Source organism: Schistocerca americana, chromosome 3 (assembly GCF_021461395.2).
Source record: "Schistocerca americana isolate TAMUIC-IGC-003095 chromosome 3, iqSchAmer2.1, whole genome shotgun sequence".
Classification (NCBI taxonomy): domain Eukaryota; kingdom Metazoa; phylum Arthropoda; class Insecta; order Orthoptera; family Acrididae; genus Schistocerca; species Schistocerca americana.
The window spans coordinates 411,417,213-411,440,410 of NC_060121.1; the positions used below are offsets into that span (position 1 = coordinate 411,417,213).

Consider the following 23,198-nt stretch of genomic DNA (forward strand, 5'->3'; position numbering starts at 1 on the left):
GTAGGCTGCAGTAGGTACTGGGAGACGAAGAAGCTTGCACAGGATAGAGTAGCATGGAGAGCTGCATCAAACCAGTCTCAGGACTGAAGACAACAACATCTGTACTAGCTACCCCTATGGCAATGACAAATGCCACAGCTCTTCCCTCTTCTGAGGTAATGGGATTGTGTTGTCATGTGCAAGCTGTGATGGCTCTAGGCCAGATTTTTACCTATTCTGTAAGAACAAGATGGCAGATCAAAAATCAATAAGAAAATCTTATCCATTGTAAGCCTTCCCACTACTTCCATTACCCCATGTGTAAGGATGAAAAACTTATGTCATATACTTGATAATGTCTTCTGCTTGTGCCAACATAACTTTTGGTTTTTGTGAATACACAATTTTACTTACGAAATGCGAGATTTCCATACCACTTGAGTATTACATAGAACAGCATGTAAACATAGACTGTTTCAAAGTCCAAAGTGTGTAATATTTTACTAATTCATGCCAATTTAGGCACACTATTGAAACAAATACTTGACAGGTGCTACCTTCTGTTGTCAATTTCTAGAACTAATTAGGAAGAAACAGTAGCAAATGTAAGGGCTGCTGTTGTGACCGATCCAGTGTGTTCAACTGTTTCTTGAGTTTCAGTAGTGAACTTAAAACATTTTGCAGTTTGTTGTGATTCTGCTACATGTGTGTCATATTTGTTGAGTGAGAAAGTTAAGTTTGGAAGCTCAAGGGGAAATACCCAATGACTCTGGGTGAGAGACAAATATCTCAAAGGAAACAGGCTGAAGAAAATTCATATTCGGGGAAGCTGCAGTCTGCTATAATTTTTTGTCACTAATACTGTTGCTACAGATACTGCTGCAGTAATTACAATTTAGTTCCTTCATCTTAATGTAGTGTTTTTTTTTTCCACACACACACACACACACACACACACACACACACACACACACACACACAGTGCTCACAAAGAGGCAGATTTCAACAAGGGCTTCCAAGATTAGTTTGGAGAAGATGAGACTATTCACTGGCAAGACAAGCACGAAAGAAACAAACTGGTACTACCCTGAATGCAACTTACGTCTCTGCATGCCAGAATATTTCAGACTTTTCCATACAAAAGACAATTACATTTGAAACTGTTTTCCTTTTTTTTGCCATCATTATTGTGAAATCTGTAATCTATTAAGGAACTAAAATAAACAGGAAAAAGAAACATTGAAGCATTGTCTTTTTTAGTGTGTATTACATTTTAAAATATATCAAACACAAATGTGCCAGTAACGTTTGAAATGATGGCATGAATGGCTGGTTTTCTGGGTACCAAAGTTTCTCTAATTGGCTGGATCTCAGAGTGTTAACATTGACTTTCATTATAAGAATATTGTGGTAAGTTTAATTTCATTTGTATTAGTACAACACATATTTGAATAGCATTTTCCCATAAGAGATAAATCAATCAACATTATATTCCCTCACATTATATAAGTATAGAAATAGCCTGGCAATGCTCAAGTAGTTTACCAATCCCATGCTTGTAGAAACCTTCTGGTTCTGAGTAAAGTGTTATTAAGCTAGGTTTGAAGTGCATCTTCATCCATAATGGAATTTGGTATCAGTTGTTCAATAAAGAATGGGAAAGGTAAAAATTTGAGGCCACAAGATCGCAAGAATAAGCGCATCAGGGATGACTTCTCAAACAAACTACTAGGTGGTTTTGTTTGTGAAATAAGCAGAATCTATTAAAGTGTAGCAGCAACAGTTGATTCAGTTGGTTGGTCGTTTTTGCTTCATTACAACCAAAAGGTGTCTAGATGGTTGTTAAATGCCAGCTGTAATGGACACACCTCTAGGGAGGAATTTGTAGTGCATAACATTCTTTTTGAGTCACCACATGCAAAATATGTTCACTCTTCCCTTTGCTAGAGTATGTCTTTGTTAGAGCTCAGCCATTAATATCTTCTGAAGAAGTAAACAGAAAGGTGTAATTGCTTGTCAGTAGTAATAGCTTTGCATAGGAATATTCAGTGACCAAACTGATTGTGATCAACCAAAACTGCAGTCATAGTAACCGTTTTGAATTAGAGCATGCAGTATTCCTACGCCCAACTTTAAACATTCCTTAGTGAATACAAATGTTGCACAAAGGTTCATCATAAATGTCAATTTTATCAAGACTTCCTGAATGTGGAAAATCATTTATGCCAGAACAAACTTTCTTGAAACAAGAAAATTATTTCCTGATGTAATTTGTCCAATAGCACTCTTCCCACATACAACAGAAATGTTTAGAGTTGTCTCTGCTGCCTTCACCCGTCTATTAAATCCAAAGCAAACAACATGTCAAAAAAGTTAAACATTTTTCCCTCTGAGGCTATTTTATAATGCTTAAAGAACGTTTGTAATTTCAAATACGTAAAAACCAATATCTAACTGCAACAAAAATACTCTCACTACAAATAAGAAAATGATGACATACAAATCCTCATATCAGCACATGCGAATTGTGTTGCTGCATGGTGTTCACTCGGTTTATTGAAGTTATTTTGTGCAGAAAATCAGACTATACTAATAAGCAATTTTATGTTTACTAATGTGAGAGCAGAAATGTGCCCAAGGTGCACTGTGCTACATTCGTTTGGCCTGATGGTGCCTAGTGACATGTGGCTAGTAAGTCACAGTAGGGTGAGGAAACTCTTGAGCACAAACTGTTCCGATATTGATGCAGACACAAGCTCTTAGCAGAAATCTTTCTGCAAGTTTTTACTATTGCTGGTGGATTAGAAAGTGAACTACTTTATCTTTGAGGTTTCATCAGATTGAAATCTTTAGCAGACCACTGAAATGAAGTTTAAAAATAAAGAACTTGAAATCACAAATTTGCATCTACACCGTGTGACGTTTACCACTACACCACAAGCAGCTCAAGCAGAAGACCACACTTCCTCCAGAAACTTCCGCATCTTACAGAGTGCGCAATGGCGGGACTTCTGAAGAGTGTGTGGTTTTAATGGCACTTTAATACGACTTTGACTTAGTATCTGTGGTGATCGGTTAGTGGCCAGGTTTTATGTCTAAGACTACCCCCAGGTACCTATCACAGTGTTTCTAAATATCAAAGAAGGCTCCCACAATGTAGTGGTTGTGAAAGAACACCTCCTATACTGTTGCCTCCAGCATAGAATAACTACTGAAGGTAGGCTGCTACCTTCTTAATCCATAGTGGGATGAGCTACACAGCTTTCGGCACCCCAAAACCAAGACAATATGATATTACCATTGTGTTCATGATTATTTCCCACACGAAATGTTACAGCAGTGTTATGATAGCTGCTATGGTGAATACCATCGTTCCATGTTTTTAGGAATGGTAACTGAGATTTGTTCCCTCCTCGAGTTTTCAACTTCTTTTAAAAGCAGTGTGTAGAATCTCTCGTGATCAGTAACTTAGATGAGGTAGAATGCTTTATTGAATTTTATCTGCACCTGCACCAGGTGAGGTGTAATGGGATACTGACAGACCTAATTACAGTTCCCATGTTGTAAATGGATGGTTGTGCAAGAAGATGGATCTTATTTCGCATTTCCAAATCTTTGATAGCTTTTTTTGAGCTACCATTCAATCTGGTTCCATTCCATACAAAAATGAAGTATACAAGATTTGGACTCACTATGATAACAGCAAAGGGTTCCCATGGGTCTTAAAATTTGAAAACTGCAGGAAAGAGGGAAAAGGACAAAACTTCACAAACTATTATTTCTGTCTGATAAATCCCTTCACTTAATACACAAGTTTTTACTTTGGTCTCCTTAAGTGATGGCATTCACATTTCACAAATCACATTGGTCATGTTGTAATATTCTGCTACAAAATATACAAATATACTGATGAAAGATAGCCAGTTTAGGGTTTGGTTTGTATCTGGTTTTTGAACCAATTCACAAAATAGTGGTATTGTTCACAGGAAATGCTATTTAACTTTACAGTTTTTATGTCGCTCTCCAAAATCTGAATTGTCAGTTGTAAGACTCGGCAGAAGTAGGAGCACCTCAAAAAGTCCAACGCAGTTCTGGGTGAAATTTCAAAACAAAAATGTTACGTAGACCATGACTAAACAACTCAGAAGATTCACCAGCACCTATGACAACTTCTCGTGAATCCCTTCATTATTTCAACCTCTTGCTGATTACACTAAAAGCATTTACTTGTGAATAATGGTATTCCAACATCCCTCATGATATTGAAGCCATTTTTCTACAAGTTCCATTGACCATCGTGCAAATTATATTCCTTATAATAATGAAAATAATGAATTATTGACAATATAATGTAAATGGATAGATAAAAAATCTATCCACCAAGCAGTGACAGGAGAACTCACACACAAAAAGGTTTAACTTTTACAAGCTTTCGGAGCCAAAGGCTCCTTCTTCTGCCAGAACAGTTGAAGGGGAAGAAAGAGAGGCTGAAGGAAAAAGACTGGAGAGGTTTAGATAAAGGAGTACAGTTCAGAAAAGACACCCAGAACCCTGGTTCAGAGGAGACTTACTGGACAGGATGAGAAGAAAAGACTGATTGTTGGGGACTGCACTAGACAAGATTTGAAAACCCGAGAGCTTATAAATGGAAGACAGGGTAATATGTAAGACAGAGATTACTATTAAAATATCATGCACAAATAAGTAAAAAACTAAGTGCATTGTACGCAGCAGAGGTCGGAGGGGGCATGGTGAAAAACAGACAGGTCAGAAAATAGAAGTAGAAAACTAAAATAGAGTGAAGAAATGAATGGTTCCTTTGAAGAAATGCTGAGACTGGAGGAATTAATGTGAATTAAGGTCATGTGGGTGGCGAGAACCAAGCACCTGTTGTAGCGCTTGTTCCCACCTGCAGAGTTCTTTGAAACTGGGATCTGGAGGAAGAATCCAGGAGGCACATATGTTGAAATAACATGACTGTCATGTTGTACAGCATACTCTGCAACGGGATATTGTGTGTTGCTGGTATATGGTTCAAATGGCTCTGAGCACTATGGGACTCAACTGCTGTGGTCATCAGTCCCCTAGAACTTAGAACTACTTAAACCTAACTAACCTGACATTACACACACCCATGCCCGAGGCAGGATTCGAACCTGCGACCGTAGCAGCATCGCGGCTCCGGACTGGAGCGCCTAGAACCGCACGGCCACCATGGCCGGCGTTGCTGGTATACATCCTCTGCCTATGCCCACTCATCCTAACTGATAACTGGGTGGTAGTCATGCTCATGTAGAAGGCCGAACAGTGTTTACTTAACACCTGATATATATGATGTGTTATTTTCACAGGTGGCTCTCCCTTTGATAGTAAAATGTTTTGCCAGTTACAGTGCTGGAATAGGTGGTGGTAGGAGGCTGCATAGGGTAAGTGTTGCAGTAGGGACAGTCACAAGGGTAGGAGCCATAGGGTAGGGAAATGTGTACAGAAAGAGCATAGGATTTGACAAGGATATTGCGGCGATTGGGGGATTACTAAATGCTATTCTGGGTATGGTGGGCAAAACCCCAGACAGAATGGATCTCATTGCAGGGCATGATTTTAAGATGTCATGGCCGTGTTGAAGTGGCTGAGTGGGATGATTACATTCAGTGAAGGCTGAGGTGAAAATAGTGGTGTGTTGCTGTAAAGAGTCTGCACCCGAACAAGAATGTTTGCTCAAATGCCAAGGCTGTATGAGAGGGAACATTTGACATGGAAAGGATGGCAACTGTCAAAATGTAAGCAATGTTGTTTGTTAGTAGGTTTAATGAGGATGGAAGTGTGCAGTGCAGCTGGCCTCTGTTGAGGGTGAGGTCAGCATCAAGGAAAGTGGCAATGGGATTTGGAATAGAACAATGTGAAATTTAATTGGGACAAGGTATCTAGAGATTCCACGAATTTTAGCAGGCCAGCCTCACTGTGAATCCACATGGTGCAGATGTCATCAACGTATCTAAACCAAACCAAACCAGAGGCTGAAGGCTTACGGATCCCAGTAAAGACACCTCCAAGGGACCCATGGAAAGGTTGGCATAGAAAGGAGCCAGCCTGGTTTCCACAGAGTATCCCTGATCTGTTTGTATGTCTGCCCTTTGAAGGTGAAGTAATTGTCGGTAAGTGTAAAGTTGATCAAGGTGAGCAAGAAGGATGTCATAAGTTTGGGATCAGGTGGTGAGTGTTGACTGAGGAAATGTTCACCGGCAGACGCCATGTATGTAGGGGACGTTGGTATAGAGGAAGAAGCCATCAATGGTGACAAGCAACATGTGTAGTGGGAGTGGGACAGGCACAGATTTCAGATGATATAGGAAATGGTATCTCCAAAATAGGAGGGAAGTCTTTGTACTATGGACTGCAGGTGTTGATCAACTAAGGCAGATATAAATTCGGTGGGTGCTTTGAAGCCAGCAACAACAGGATAGCCTGGATGATAGGGTTTGCAGATCTTAGGAAGAAGGTAAAAGGTGGGTTGCGTGGTTGGGGGTGGGGTAAGGAGTTCTATGGATTGAGGTATAAGTCCTTTTGAGGGGCCTGAGGTTTTTAGGAGGGACTGCAAGTCAGTCTGAATCACATGGATGGATCTTCATGACAGATGGTGTATGTAGAGGTGTCAGACAGCTGCTGTAGCCTTCAGAAACATACTTCTGTCAGTCATGTACCATATAGTAGATGCTTTGTCTGCTGGGAGGATTATCATGGAGTCATCAGCTTAACGGAATGCAGAGCTTGGAGTTCTGCAGAGGACAGGTTAGGGTCATGTTGTTGTGTTTTGGGATTGGGTTGCAACGTGATACTTCCATTTGACATTATGTGTAAAGGAATGTGGGTCCTTCAGCAAACCAGCATGGTTAAATGCAGGTTTAGGGCTGAAAGTGAGACCCTTAGATAATATAGATAATTTAAGAGTGGAAAGTGCTTTAGACGAGAGGTTGAGAACACTGTACTGTTGTGATTGGTTCTTGTGGCTTTAAGTTATTACTGGCCTGGAACACAGGGGTGAAGGCTTGGGATGTTAAGGAGATTGGCCAAGCTCAGTTTGTAGGAGTTGTATCCGTTTGGTGAGCTGCAGACGGAAGTCACAAGATCGAGGAACAATCTCCTTCAATGGAACTTCCAACTGCCAACACAACACTGTGTGAATGCAGTGAAATGCAAACAACCCGGCATATCTTCAAATGTAACTCATGCCTAATCAGCTGTAGCATGAAGGACTTACCAGCTGCAGCACCCAGTGTTATCAAAGTTGCCCAATTATGGGTGAATACTGTATAGTTTCCTTTGTATGTATTGTATATGCATTCATTTTAGTGTACCACTGACATAAATAAAGAAGAGAGACAGGAAGGAAAACAACACTGTTGTTAAGGAGAAGGTGGGAATATCTTTTTGAGGTGAAATCTGGGATGTTGTTGCAGTCTGAAGTTGGCTTGGCAGACAACACCATCCAAAGAAACATGAGGGGCAGATAACTGCAGGATTTTGTAGAAGGAGAGAAGTCTGGTGGAGTGGGAACTGAGAGGGCATATAGGTCACACATTAGTTGGGTAAGTGCAAGAGATTGCTGCATTTGAAAATGTAAAACAGCTTGGTGTAGAGTAGGATTACATTCAGAAACAGGGACTTTCAAAGGTATTTGTTTGGATGGAGACTCTTTACAGCAATATACCACCACTCTCACCTCAGCCTTCACTTGATGTAATCATCCCAACAGCTTACTTCAAAGGCAGATTTCCCAGGCCATCGCATAAAATCCTGTTACTGCTGATCCTTCCAAAAAACAACTCCGGAGCACACCAATCGTCACTCAGTGTTAGCCTCGTCTTGAATGTGGCTTTAAGTTATTACTTCAACAAGGCCATGACGTCTTAAAATCGTGCGCTGAAGATCCATTCTGTCAGGCTTTTGTCACCACATCCAGAATGGTGTTTCACTATGCTCCCAATCTCTACAATATCCTTGTCAGAGCCTATCCTCCTGCAACCATCTAACTAACCTATGGCGCCTACCCCTGTGACCATCCCCGCTGCAAGACTTGCACTATGCACCCTCCTACCACCAACTATTTCAGCCCTGTAACTGGCAAAAAACATACTATCAAAGGGAGAGCCACCTATGAAATGACATGTCGTATATAAGCTGTTAGGTAAACACTCTTCATCCTTTTATAACAGCACGGTTACCACCCAGTTATCTGTCAGGATGAATGGGCATTGGCAGAGGGTGTAAACCAGCAACACACAATATCCTGTTGCAGAGCATACTCTACAACATGACCTCGGTGCCTGTTTCACCACATGCGCCATTTGGATTTTTCCCCCAAACAACAGTTTCTCAGAACTCCACAGGTGGGAACACGTGCTACATGTCCTTTGTTCTCACCACCCACCTGGCCTTAATTTACGTTAATTCCTTCCATCTCAGCATTTCTTCACAGTAACTACTCCTTTCTTCACTCCACTTTAGTTTTCTACATCTTTAATTTTCTGACCCGCCTATTTTTCGCTGTCTCCCGTGCCACCTCTGTTACATATAATGCACTTACCTTTTCACTCTTACTAACTTGTGCATGATGTTTTAATAGCAAAACTGTCTTGCATATTACCCTGTCTTCAACCTTTAACCTCTCAGGTTTCAAATCTTGTCCAGCGCAACCGATAAGCCTCCCCTGAAATAGGGTTCACGGTGACTTTTCTGAACTGCACCCCTTTCCCTAAACCTCTCCAGTGCTTTTCCTTCACCACTCTTCCTTCCTCTTCAACTCTTCTGCCAGAAGAAAGAGCCTTTGGCTCCAAAAGCTTGTAAAAGTTAAACCTTTATGAGTGTGACTTCTGCTGCTGCTTCATGAGTATATTTTTTTATAATATATTTCTTGTTCTTCAGGAGATTCAAGCAGATTCAGAGTACAAATTCGACCTTACAGCACATTACATGGATGCTGTTATTTGATGCAAACCCAATGCACTTTTGGGGAAAGAAATAGAACAAACTAAACATTTTATTACCTTCAATAATTTCTGAGTCATGACATTTATTGCTGATGTTCTATATGTTCTGTTAGCAAACTTTTGTGGCACGGTAAGCGGTATTTCAGTGTGCAGCAATGTTATCTCATGCAGATGCATTGCCATTGTAAAGATATTAGTGAAAGACATTTTTACGCCTGCCTCAGAACCTGGACAAAGTGACTCAAGGTTGATTAATTTTAATAATCGCATATTTTTTATGATAACTATTCCTGGTTTGATTCTGACAGTTTATTAAGTTGACATAAAAAAATAAACCAGCATGCTAGAATTGTCTCTCCCACTCTTTGCCTTATAAAGTTTCCTCGTCTTCTCTTAATCACTATCCCCGAACATAACTGCACCTACATTCTACTTGCAGATGTTTGAGATATAACATCATAGCATGATGCCAGATGCTGTAGAAGTGCAGAATCCACAAAATTCTTTGGTTACTAATACAACAAAATAAGTTGACAATGTTAATTATAGGGCAGCCACTATAGCATAAAGAACTGTTACCATGTCCAGCTGGTGGAAATACTCGAAAATGACAACTTATGAGGAATTTATAACAAAAGATAATTAATTAATAATTAAACAAATACTAAAAATAAGAAGTTGACAGGAGTTATGACCACAATACATTAATATGCCAACCATAGCATAATGGGATATTTATGTGAACCAGTGATATTTACATACATTTTTGTAATTTACTCGTAAATAAGCAAGCACGCACACACACAAACTATTGTTTAGTTGTCAGCCTGTTTCAGCATACAAAGTACTTGATATAAACATGTTAGTGATTTTTTTTTTCTAGTTTCTGCACCTTGCATTGCCTGGGAAACTGTCACTACAGTACTTCAATAGTTATTTGTGTTGACAACACAACAACAGTAGACTTTTTAGCAAAAGTCAATGCTTTAACTACTCAATTTTTAAGATTTCACTTTTAGTGGAAAAATACTGTACATGTTTTAAAAAAGAAATTATTTTCATCATTTAATGCAGTGTAATTTTACAAGCTACCATAAATAATATAAGCTTGTATTAAATGAAAGTTAATGAGAATGTATCATAAACAATATTATGGATATGAAAATTCTATAATTCAGTCCTTTTAAATTAATTTCAGATTGTTTTCTTTCAGTTGCAGTTTCCTTCTTTCTTCCAGCTATTTCATTATATATCATCATCAGAATCATCCAAAGCCGCTCGTCGTCGATCAAACTGGCAACAAAACGAATAGTATTACAGCATAGAATTTTCCAAAATGAGACAAGTAAATACAAACTTCAACTACTTGAAAGAAAATGTTTCCTCAACAGAATCAGTTGTTTAAATAAACAGGTGAGCTATGATCAACTTAATCAGAACATTATCTACACCCATGGAATGTGAAAAGGTCCCCTATCTCGAAAGCAGGGTGTCTACAGATTTTCAGAGGCTCAAGTTCATGACTTTTTAATAGCCTCTTCAGTTATATTCATGACCTCTCAAAAATATGTGCAGTACATTGACAAAAAACACTTTTTTAAGAACCTGAAAACTGGTTGAAATGAAAACTGAATGTAATAACTCTTACGGCACTTAAATTGTATGTCAGCATAAATAATTATCTGTGACATAGTATATTATTCATCAAATACTATAAAAACATTAAACTCTCACACAGTATGAGGTATGACTATTTTTAAACACACACACACACACACACACACACACACACACACACACACACACACACACATTCGTCACCACATCAATTAAAATACAAATTGTTTTAACATAGTAATGTAGCGAAAACAATTTTCCTTCGGGCAACAGAACAATTTTGAAGGTACAAAATTTATGTCAAATATTAAACTTCACAGTAAAAGATTCAGTTTTTAAGTTTCTTAGCTAAACTGGAAAATTCAATACCCAAAACTTCAACTGATTCTTTTGACTTTTCTATAATTATTTGTTTTTTACATTTAACCTCTTACTTCCTGAACTGTTCTTCTTTTAAGACTGGCCACTTCATTTTCATCAGATTTCTTCTTCTTCTTCTTCTTCTTCTTCTTTTTTAAGGTTTCTACTCTTTTTGATGAAGCATTCTTCACAGCTAGTATAACTGCATTCGTAATTCCACATTCAGTTGTTTCTTACCACTAAGTAAACCACCTAATGATTGCACTGTAAACACTTCCATCTGCAACAATTGTATGTTCTTATAAGTTTTCAACTAAACCACCTTTGTTAACAGAAAAGTATCTTTCAACTGTAGCATTTCCATGAACCATGTATACGAGCTACTGCACGAACTTGATGACGTCAATGCTCGCACTTTGCAGTAAATGATCAGAAAGTGACCAAGCTAGTCCTCCTTAGATTGAACTGTTCCAGTTGTTTTTCAGAATATTCACAAAATTTAAAGTAGTCTCTCTTAACTTCGTTAGCTGCTGATGGAGTCGTATGTTTTTTTGACACAAATTCTTCCAACACAACTGTCACTTGATAATGTCCCTAAACAGAGCTCTGCATAACTCTGGGTGATAAACAGGAAGCACTGTCTTTAATTTCAAAGAACTCTTCTCAGTAATTTTTAGATACAAGAGCTTGCAAGTACCTGTGCTCCCATTTCTGAACATAAAGATATCATTTTCCTTGTAGTCCATGGTACCAGCCATACTGATTTGCTGATGTTCGTAACCAATTGTGCAGCAACTATTACCTGGTACTGACTGCAATGTTGTCTGCTTTGACACTGAACTTTGCTGTCACTGTGTTTTGTTATGCTGTTTCCACTTTTTTTCATCATTTAACATATCAATAAACACTGTGATGTCAATTTTCATACCACAGAGTATTACACCCATTGTGTACATTGCTGCTTTTGTGGACGCTCAAAGCACAAGTTTGTGTTGCCTGTGTTGTGCATTTACAGTACATGGATGTGGAGCATGGCCCCTCCCACACACACACACACACACACACACACACACACACACACACACACACACCTCTTTCCACTGCAAGCATTTTGCACTCTACCCACTCCTTCACTCAAAAGATGCCAAGGTATTGTCTACAAGTAGCACTAATATAGCATCATAAACTTTTTGGCTAATGAGAAATCTTTTTTTAATTTTATCATACTACACACCTTTAAAATGCAATTAAAATTACAATAATTTAATATCAATTATTAAAAACATTTAAGAAAACTTTTCCCAAAAAAGATGTGGATTAAAGAGAATGAAACAGAAGTGGGAGTGGATAGAATTAAAGAAACAGCTGTTCTGACAAACTCATCCAGCAACACATCAGATGGCAGCACTGTCATGGGCAGAGCTATAATTTGTACATAATTTTCACTAGGTGTGTACACCACATACAGCTCAATGAAATCACACCTCCAAATTTCTCCATCCACACCTGCCACTCAAGGTTGTGAACCACAGTCACAAAGGCTTTTGCTAACAAGGCTCACAAAGATGGACATGCAAGTCTACTACAGATAGCAAAGACTATGGACAACTGGATACAACATTTTTGGGAGTAGTGCTAACTTGCTACTCCCTTCTAGAACAACATCTGATTGACACATAAAACAAAATTCATGACCATCCACTCAATTTCATTACTTTTTATGAATTTCTGAACCTCTAGACACCCTGATAAATGTTTATAGTGACATAGCCAATGTTGGACAATATTCTAGCAACAAATATTCAAGACATCGACTTGCTGCTGCTCAAAGCTCAGAATTTGATCTAGGGGACGATAGGATATCTTGGCACCATTGTGTAATGTCTGGTGAACTGATAAGAAAGCAATGTTCAGTACTTTGTCTACATGCAGGTAGCTGTGATTGAATAATTAAGTCAGCATTTTTGTTTGACAACAATCTCACACCACTGCACCAATAAAATTATTTAAGTCCAATGTTTCAATTGAATGGGGGGGGGGGGCACTGACTGCTTTAGTTTGGATGCATCATTCTTTCTTAAAATCTAACGGTCAATGACCGACCCTCCCCCCCCTTTTTCTTTTTTAAACTATGCCTTTTTCACGCAGAATTGTTTATTCCAGCATCTTTCCAAACTAAATCACATAAGCAGAACAAGTTTTCTCAGAATTTCCGTGCTAGACTTTTAAGTCCAGTTCTATGAGACTAAACCTGCGAAGGTTTTACAAACTTGGCATTTCTTTGTGGTGTTCATAACATTGCAGAAAGTGTCATATAATAGATCTCTTCGTATCGTCAATGAGATATTTACTTTATGCACATTTCTTCTTCCTCTTGCAATGTGTCCCTCCTGTTGTAATTCGCACAACATTTACTTAACTTTAACACTTTCCTTGTTTCTTCTGTCAACTTTTCCATCAGCATTGTCAATAAATTTAAGGACACAAATAGTAAACTGCCACCACTGAGGCATTTTCTGGAATCATTTTCAGTGCTTGCTCTGCAAGATAACAATGCATACTACTTTCAACTGGAATAGTGATGTGAATAAGTTAGTCCCTCCTATGGCTGGGCCTACATTTTGCAATATATATCCAATTTCAACAGTAAAACAAAATCAAAACCTAAATCCAACTTTATGCAGCAATAAACATTTTCAAACACCTACATTTCCCTGGACTATCCTTACCAGTTACACGTTTCTTCCACATAAACTCATCATGAAAAATGCACCATGACGTAAACAAAAAGGTCATGTAGCTTCAAATGATTCCATAAATTTCCTTGTTTTTCTGCTTCTGGTATCCCACTCTAACAACTCTGAAATGCAGATGGATCCCATGGCCACTAGGCAGAGCTTTTACATACATGAATGATAGCATAGCCAGCCGTGGCGCCACCCATCATTCGTACATTTCTTGTCCAGCACATGGAGCACGTTGATGCAGGTTCAGCAACTATAGTGTTGGTTTTGAGTAAAATGTCAGCAACAGTTGTGGTTTGGAGGGGACTGCACAATATCACTACTACAGTGATTGAGATTCACAAGAGTGTTTGACAATGTAAAATGGCGCAAGATGTTTGAAATTCTGAGAAAGATAAGGGTAAGATCTAGAGAAAGGCAGATAATATACAATATGTATGAGAACCAAGAGGGAACAATACGAATGGAAGCCTAAGAATGAAATACTTGGATTAAAAAGAGTATAAGGGAGGGATGTATCCTTTTGTCCTCATGTTGAACCTATACATCGAAGATGCAATGACAGAAATAAAAAGGTTCAAGATTGGGATTAAAATTCAAGGTGAAAGTATATCAGTGATAAGATTTGCTGATGTCATTGCTATCTTCAGTGAAAGTGAAGACGAATTACATGATCTGTAGAATGGAATGAACAGTTAATTGACTACAGAATATGGACTGAGAGTAGACAGAAGAAAGGCAAAAGTAATGAGTAGCAGAAACAATATTAGCGATAAACGGAAGATCAAAATTGCAGACCATGAAGTAGACTAAGTTAAGAAATTCCGCTACCTTGGAAGCAAAATAACACATGACGGATGAAGCAAGGAGGACATAAAAAGCAGATTAGCACAGGCAAAGAGGGCATTCCTCTTCAGAGAAGTCTACTAGTATCAAACATCGGACTTAATGCGAGGAAGAAATTTTAGAGAACATACATGCGGTGCACAGCATTATATGGTAGTGAATCACAGACTGTAGAACAGTTGGAAGCGAAGAGAACAAAACATTTCAGATTTGGTGCTACAGGATGATGTTGAGAATTAAGTGGACTGACAAGCTAAGGCATGAGGGGGTTCTCAGCAAAATTGGCAAAGAAAGGAATGTATGGAAAACACTGACAATAAGAAGGGACAGAATGATAGGACACGTGTTAACACATCAGGGAATAACTTGCATACTACTAGAGATGGAGACAGTTGGAGATAGTAAAAAGTTTAAGGGAAGACAAAGATTGGAATACATCCAACAAATAATTCAAGATGTAGAGTGCAGATGCTTCCAAGATGAAGAGGTTGACACACGAGAAAAATTATGGCAGGCGACATCAAACCACTCACAACTCGAGAAAAACACAATGGTGTTGGCATTTTATTAAAAACAATACGTCATTCTACTAGCCAATTGCAGCCTGCAGTATCCTTTGAGTTCTGCTGCACAGTGACACAGAACTCAGTCGTGTACTTGCTTCACTATCATCTTGTTGTTGTAACACATAGTTGGTTTCCTGTTTCTACTTTTACACTCTCTCTCTCTCTCTCTCTCTCTCTCTCTCTCAGGAGTACTCATTGGAATTTGTTTATCCGTAGCATCATATATACTTGTCCATTTTGTGCTGGTTGTCTTTTCTGTTCCTATATGGTGATCTGCCATTGATGGCTCCTGACTGGCTTGTCGTCCAGCTTTATCGGTTTTCTCTTGAATTGTTCCCAACATTTGGTTGAATCTCTGATACAACAGCATTATCTTGCATTCTCCTCCAAATTAAGAACAGCAGAATTTACAAAAAACTTCTGTAGTTTATGACACATTACACCGCTGCCATCACTACTCTAATCCCAGTAATCTCATTGTTCAAGTAGCTACAACTACGCACAGTTTCGTTATTATATGATATGCCAAGGGTCGTTGTATCTTTTTAATAACTTCTTACAATTCCATCTTAATACATCATGCAAATATTATAGATGGGATATGAGTCTACGTCAGCTGCCTTGCACAGTCAGTTAATGTGACTGTTTTTGTCATTTTTTCATTGTCTCACAGTCATCTGTCATGACAATGGAACTATTCTGTTTGTTATTGTATACAGGTATAGAGCCAACTGCACTTTCCGACGTGGATGATGACACTGGAAGAATTTTTTCTATAATTTCATGTGATACACTGGTTTTTCTTAAGTGAGATATGTTTCCACATGGACTGTAATTAGTTTCTGGTTTAATGTACAGCACTCAATGCCAAGAAAGTTTAACCAGAGGTGTACTGTTTACTGGCAGTCAGATTTTGCTAATCGTTTGAGAATTTGCTACAAAAATCTCTCTGTAACAGGGATTGAAACCAATGCTAAGCATGTACTATCACAAAAGTCAAATAAATGTAGAATGGATCCTTGTTAATTTTTCTTCTTCTGATGTCAATAGTTTCCACACACCAGGAAGTGCATGTTCACTGCACTCATTTAATTTCACTACTTTTTTTTATGGTCCTCATTGTACTCTTTGCAGCATGCAAACATTGATGATCCCACATCACAGGTTTATACAAAGAAGGCTTCAAGAAACTATCTACATGCAGAAGCAGATATACAGCCCTTTCTAGCTTGCATGGAAATATAGAATCTTTACTGTGGGCTTAACTTGTTGAGCTATTCAGTTTCTCTAATTTCAATGGCAAGTAATAATTATAACAAAATGCTTCCAGACTGAATGGAGCAGCACTAACACAAAATCAATTTATGACTGTTCAGATGACATAGCTGTTGGTAAATGTTTCGAGATGTGAGGTCGTGGTCCAAGAAACTGTTCCATTCCTCTCGTTTCGTCCAGACTGCACTGGACATCTTCAGAGGCGCTCCTCCACTGAGTCGTGTCAACTTCGCTTCGCAATTTCTCAGGATGTAACTGATGTATTGTGATGCAACCAATGCCATTATTTTGGTGATTTTTCATGTTATTGATTGCATATGAAATTAAACGGGTTTTCCATTTAAAAATGCACAAGTTTGTGTTGAAAATAGTATTTGTTTACTTCTTAAAATTTTGCATAGTATCTGGTTTCCTATGCCCCTGCCGTACATTCATGCTGGTTAAAACAATTTTTGAATATCTATTATTGTTCCACAGGTATTTAAGGTGGCAGAGTTGCGTGAGACACCCTGTATATGTCGCTCTCGGACGTCCGACCAGTCAGTTGGCAAGACTCAGCGGAGGAGCGCCTCTGAAGATGTCCAGTGCAGTTCTGGACGAAACATCAGGAACGGAAGAGTTTCTTCGACCATGACCTCACATCCCGAAAGGTTAACAAGCAGCTATGTTCAGATGGGGTTTATGAAGTCATTATAGATTGGATGGATGAAACAACCTGTAGTATGTAAGAAATCAGCGAACCTTGAACATATACACAAACAATTTCCGCTTTGGCAGTTTTGCCTTTGAATATTTTAATAATATTCTTGTACTTTAAAGAACTCAGCGAATTGTTTTTGTGTTGAGGTATGAACTGATGAATATATTTTCAACAGCTGCCCATTGTTCTAGAAGTCTCCCTTAAAATGGTGCATAAGCTGGTCATTTAGAGCAAACATGTTTCATAAAATGATGACCTGGAAGTTTCATATCCTACTTTAAAAAAAAAAGCAATGACATGTTTGGCCCTCAAAAAAACTGACAGATAAACAAGATCATGCCTGAATCATTTTCACCAGTCTTTTAATTCTTTTTGGAATGCATTATAGATTGTGTGTATGTTAAACATGCCACATAAATAAACTGTTTTCTTCTTAACATGATCAGATAATCATTCATAAGTGGATTCACAGTTTTGTTGACAATAGGTCCATCACAACCTAGCACCAATATCTACGAAGGAGAAAGCTGGGAATTATTGAAGACTTCACTTAACTTTGAGTAAATTATCACTAGCAGTGGCTTTGACGATGAAGAAAGTCTGTAAAAGTCATGTCAATCACTTTTTGGGATCAATCAGTTTTGTGTGTGTGTGTGTGTGTGTGTGTGTGTGTGTGTGTGTGTGTGCTTATTTGTGTGTCTATCAAAATACCAACGCTTTCGTTTGGTAATTTACATCATCTTTGGTTTTAGAAGTATTTAATGATAGTTTGATGTGCTTGCTTTGAAGCTGCATTCATGATTTTGTGAAACCAAGAGAGAAATGTGCTCCTCTAATATTACCCAAATATTCCTTTTTAAAATATGGAGTTAGGGTAGCACATGATATCTTGTCTTTGTCCTTAAAAGGATGAACTCTGATGAAACATTTTCTGGAAACAATGTCTGAACAGCCCAGTTTCCTCCAATCATTTTCAGAATAAAGAAGAAATTAATGATGTAGCTCCAAGAGATGAAATTGTACCATTACTCTGACATCCAGGAGAGGCTGGCTGAAGACAAAGGCAGTTGTGAAGAACTCAGCTGCACTTCACATTGTTCTCTGTTCTTCCAAGTAGAAGTGCGCTGCCCTACAGCACAAAAGCCAATATTAAATTATGTTGGCCTCAAAAAAGCATACAACTTAACTGCCAGAAAAACTTTATCTTGGGTTCTAGAGGAATTCGGAATTGATAGAAAAATTAGGGAAATCACAGAACAAACTCTTACAGACACCACCTCAAAAGATAGGTCTTTTAGAAAAATCTCTGAGCCCTTTGACATAAAGCAAGGCATCGACCAAGAAGACTTGTTATCCCCAGTTCCCTTAATACGGTCCTGGAAAAAATAATGAAAGCCAGGAAAGAAGCTCTGAAGTTGGAAGGAATAAGTGAATTACACATTGGGAAAGAAGATAACGATTTGGAAATCAGGTGTTTAGCTTCTGCCTACGGCCTTTTCCTTTCAGCTGTAAACCAGTTGGGTGCGCGAAGAATGCTGGAGATTTTGATCAAACTACTGGAGAAACAAGCCTCAATGTCTCAGATGGAATACATGGAACAGAGACACCAAGGGGAGAAATACTCCGAGGTAAAATAAGGGAAGATGAAAAGGACTGATAAACCCAAATACTTGGCAGAATTGATCCAACCTAATGGACTAGATAAAGAGGCAGTCAAAAGAAACACCAGAAAATTAGGCCTTGCTTCCAAAGCAATAAAAAACAGGTACAACAAACGAGCGATATCCTATGAGGCCAAAATTGGGCACTAGAATTCAGTTATAAAATCAGGACGACTCTGTCCTACAGAGTATCTTGTTCTTAAATAAAGAGGCACAATTGGAAGAACTTGACTGGAAGGAAAGGAACAATCTCAAGAAAATTCTGGAAACCCATAAGACAACTGAAGGGTCTTGGTAGAATAGAAAAAATGAAGAGCTAGGAAAAATGAGGAGCTCTGCATGTACACTGAAAGTAACATGAACACAACGCGGAAACAGCAGCTGAAATTTTACGGATACCTAGCAAAAATGGAGGAAAATCAACTGAGCAAAAATATTATCAGTTACATCTCACCGACAAAGTCCTCCCCTAAGTGGGTAGAAGAGGTTAAAATGGATGCACAAGAAACTTGTATTACAGTACAGATGATCCAAAATAGAGATGAATACAGAAGCAGAAATCATTTGAAGAGAAACCAGTAGAAACATGAGTCATATATAACATTTCTGAGGAGCACAGAAAGAAAAGACATTAACAAATGAGAAGTTTGTGAGAAACAAGGAAAAGAAAGTCCAAGAAGTCTTAAGTTACACACTGTTACACAGTTGGCTGCATCTGGAAGGAAGAAAAAGAAGAAAAAAATGACTTTACACACCAACATTAAAAAATACAGACTAAAACCAATCAGTCTGAAAAATACTGACTTTTACTGACCATTTTCCAATTTCTGCTCAGAAGCTAAATCAAAAGTTATAATTAACAAAATTGTTACAACAGCAATGAAGATTTCACATATATATAACTAAGAATTGGAATTATTTAAATGCTGAAAACAGCATAACCATCAGAAAATGAAAACACATCCATTAATTAGACCTCATTTAACCACAATTTTTTAACTGCAACTTATGTCAAGGTTTTCATTATGAAGTGACTCCTGTTGTGAATTCTCACAGGAGTGATGAAGTGTGAAGACCAGTAGATAGCACAGTACATTCTCACATCAAGTGAACATACTGATAGATGTCTGCTTCATACTGTCACAATGTGGTAGCTTATGTGTCATCAAACTAGCAAACAACAAAAATACAATATAACACTGAAAGTATGTATCTATTTTAGCTTTTGCACTGCAGGTTATGGTGACAGACTGATCTGTAGCATTATCTGATGTCTAGGTTAGGGTTAAATGTGACATTTTGGTTGTGAGTTAGTGAAATAGTACTGAACAAATGAGTAAATACAATTCACATTCCTCTGTAAAGATCTTGTGTACAATGAACATTTCTAATGGCAGAGGCAACTCTCCACTTTTAAGGAAACTGGGGTGTGTGAGGTAGAAGATTAGATGGGTAGATCTGACAACTAATGATGAAGGACTGTATCAAACTGGGGACAAAAATTTATGGCACAACCTGACTAAAAGAGTGGATCTCTTGATAAAACATGTCCTAACACATAAAGGGATTGTCTACTTGGTAACTGAGAAAGAGTGTGGGGGAAAAGGGGGGAGGTGGGTAATAAATGTAGAGCGAGACAAAGTTTTGACAGCATTAAGGAAGTTCAAACTGGGTCATAGTAGTTATGCAGGGATAGAGGTCTGCACGGAACAGAATAGCGTGGAGAGCTTCATCACACCAATTTCGAAGAAGAAGACTATAATAATTACAGCACTTACTAGCTCACTCTCATCTGTTTCTCAGACTTAAACACACTGGCGCTAACAACCTGGTGATGTTTTCTGTTCACCCTGTGGAAATAATAGTGATAAGTTTTTGAAGCTTCCTCCCATTTCACTGGAACCAAAAATCAATTTTCAGTCACCATCTGCTACTTACACAACTCAATGGTCTACTTGGACAAAACTCTTCAGGACGAATAATCACTTGGTCTTTCTTGTTAGTGTACTCTTGCGTGTTTAAAAATGGCGCACTAAGTGTGACAATGTTTGACCTGTAGATATTGATGCAAGAACATGCAAGGCAATACTGATCCTACAATTTCTCTTAAGAGTAGGCTGTTCTACATTGTAGCTCTTGCAGATTTGGAGAAGGGTTTTGACAATGTCAACTGGAATACACTGTTTGAAATTCTGGATGTAACAGGGGTAAAATAGAGGAAGAAAAAGGTTACATACAACTTGTACAGAAACAAGACAACAGTTATAATGAGTTGAGAGGTCTGAAAGGGAAGCAGTGATTGAGAAGGGAGTCCGTCAGGGTTGTAGCCTATCATTGATGTGATCAATCTGCACGCTAAGCAAGCAGAAAAATTAATTAATTAATTAATTTGGGGAAGGAATTTAAGTACTGGGACAAGAAATAAAAACCCTGAGACAGCAAAGTACTTGGAAGAGCAGTTGAATGGAATGGACAGTATCTTGAAAGGCGGATACAAGATGAACATCAACAGAAGAAAACAAAGATAATGGAATGTAGCCAAATTAATTTGGAGAAGGAATTTAAGTACTGGGACAAGAAATAAAAACCCTGAGACAGCAAAGTACTTGGAAGAGCAGTTGAATGGAATGGACAGTATCTTGAAAGGCGGATACAAGATGAACATCAACAGAAGAAAACAAAGATAATGGAATGTAGCCAAATTAAATCAGGCAATGATGGTGGAATTAGACTAGGAAATGAGACATTCAAAGTGGTAGATGAGTTTTGCTATTTAGGCAGTAAAATAACTGACTATGGCTGAAGTAGAGAGGATGTAAAAAGTAAACAGGAAACGGCAAGAAAAGATTTAACTGTCAGGAAACCATTTCTGAAGGTATTTGTTCCGAGTATAGCCTTCTATAGAGTGAAACATGAGTGATAAGTTCAGGCCAGAAGAGGAGAGAAGCTTTTGAAATTTAGTGCTACAGAAGAATGCTGAAGATTGGATGGATAGTTCATGTAACCAATGAGGAGTTATTGAACAGAACTGGAAAGAAAAGAAATCTGTAGCATAGCTTGACTAAAAGGAGGTATTGCTTGATAGGCCACATTGTGATACATCAGTGTTATCACCAGTCTAGTACTGGAGAGAAGCATTGGGAGGTAAAAGCTGTAGGGGGAAACCATCAGATGAATACAGTTCAAAGGGTTGTAGGCTGCAGTACTTATTTGGAGACAAAGAAGACTGCACAGGACAGAGAGGGATGGAGAGACGCATCCAGTCTTCAGAATGAAGACCCCAACAACATTTTAAGCACCTTTGATTCTATGAAGAAATAAGAATAAAAGGATTCAAAATAGCATAAACGGACCCAATATGGGAGTCAATAAAAGACCACAACATTTAACAATAAACACAATACCCTGCATTTTATAATGTAATGAATCTTTACATAGAATCTGACGCAGGTCCTACTATATGGCAAAAAGATGATATTTAGCACAGGTTTCTTTGAACTAATACCACTGATTAATTAAAGTTGTGGCAAGGACATTATTTAGTAAGTTTGAAGAGAGATGTACACAAATTCTTTTTTATCATCACATAGAAATAAATTTACAGCCTTAGGTATATCAAAGGAAAGATAATGTACTTGTATTAATCTTAAAACCATTACGCAATAAATGTACATCATCAACATCGAAATTCCTTTCAGTACTTGTCATTACCAAACTTAAGGTAACGATGAAATGGCATTCTGTACAGACGATAAACTAATTTGCTCTCATACATTATCTATATTTGTTAGTGAGAACACAATGCTTACTTTGACAGTTGTTGTAGGTCGCTGAATCCGTTCACTAACTTTTTCCATTATGTTAATGAGTCCATTTTCATTTAACTTTCCCATAAGTTGGCCCGTCCTTGCCATGTGCACAATCATATCTTCAATTAAGCGACCTTTTTCTGGTTTACCGATCATCAGAGTATTTACTGAAACAAAACATTGGTTGTACCTCTACGGCCATCCAAGCCAACACGAAAACAATTTGTCATCAAATGACGTTACAACATACGTCGAGCTCTTGCCGACTGATCCAAGACTTGGCTAAGAATACTATTTTTCATTTCCTCTTGTTCGCGTTTTTTTTCCTCTGCAGCATTCCTATTATCGAACTCATTTTCCTACAGAAAATATGGAGCGAAATTAAATACTTGATGTTGGTACTATATGTAGGAAGAAGGCAACAAAAACAAAATTAACCAAATATAAATACTTTATATTTCGAATGCGCTAAACCTAAGCGCTTCGCTCTCATGTCATCAAATTCAGCGTCACCCATAATCCGATATCCCACTGCACAAAACAAACAGTAACTAGTTACTGTACAAATTTTTCCACTGATATTCACCATCTATGGCCAAACCTTCGACCATAGACACTAGTATATTTATGGTCGAAGGCTTCGACCATAGAATG

The 23,198-nt window shown here is 38.1% G+C and overlaps 1 protein-coding gene across 1 annotated transcript; it reads right to left on the reverse strand.

Annotated features, from left to right (window-relative positions):
• Window positions 1-10,004: 10,004 nt before the first annotated feature.
• On the reverse strand, window positions 10,005-23,160 carry LOC124606675 (programmed cell death protein 5). Its single transcript, XM_047138689.1, has 4 exons — window positions 22,996-23,160; window positions 22,795-22,903; window positions 22,545-22,711; window positions 10,005-10,259 (listed from the first exon to the last, which is right to left on the reverse strand). The coding sequence occupies exons 1-4, from the start codon at window positions 23,131-23,133 to the stop codon at window positions 10,212-10,214; spliced, it is 462 nt and encodes a 153-aa protein (XP_046994645.1). The 5' UTR covers window positions 23,134-23,160; the 3' UTR covers window positions 10,005-10,211.
• Window positions 23,161-23,198: the final 38 nt, after the last annotated feature.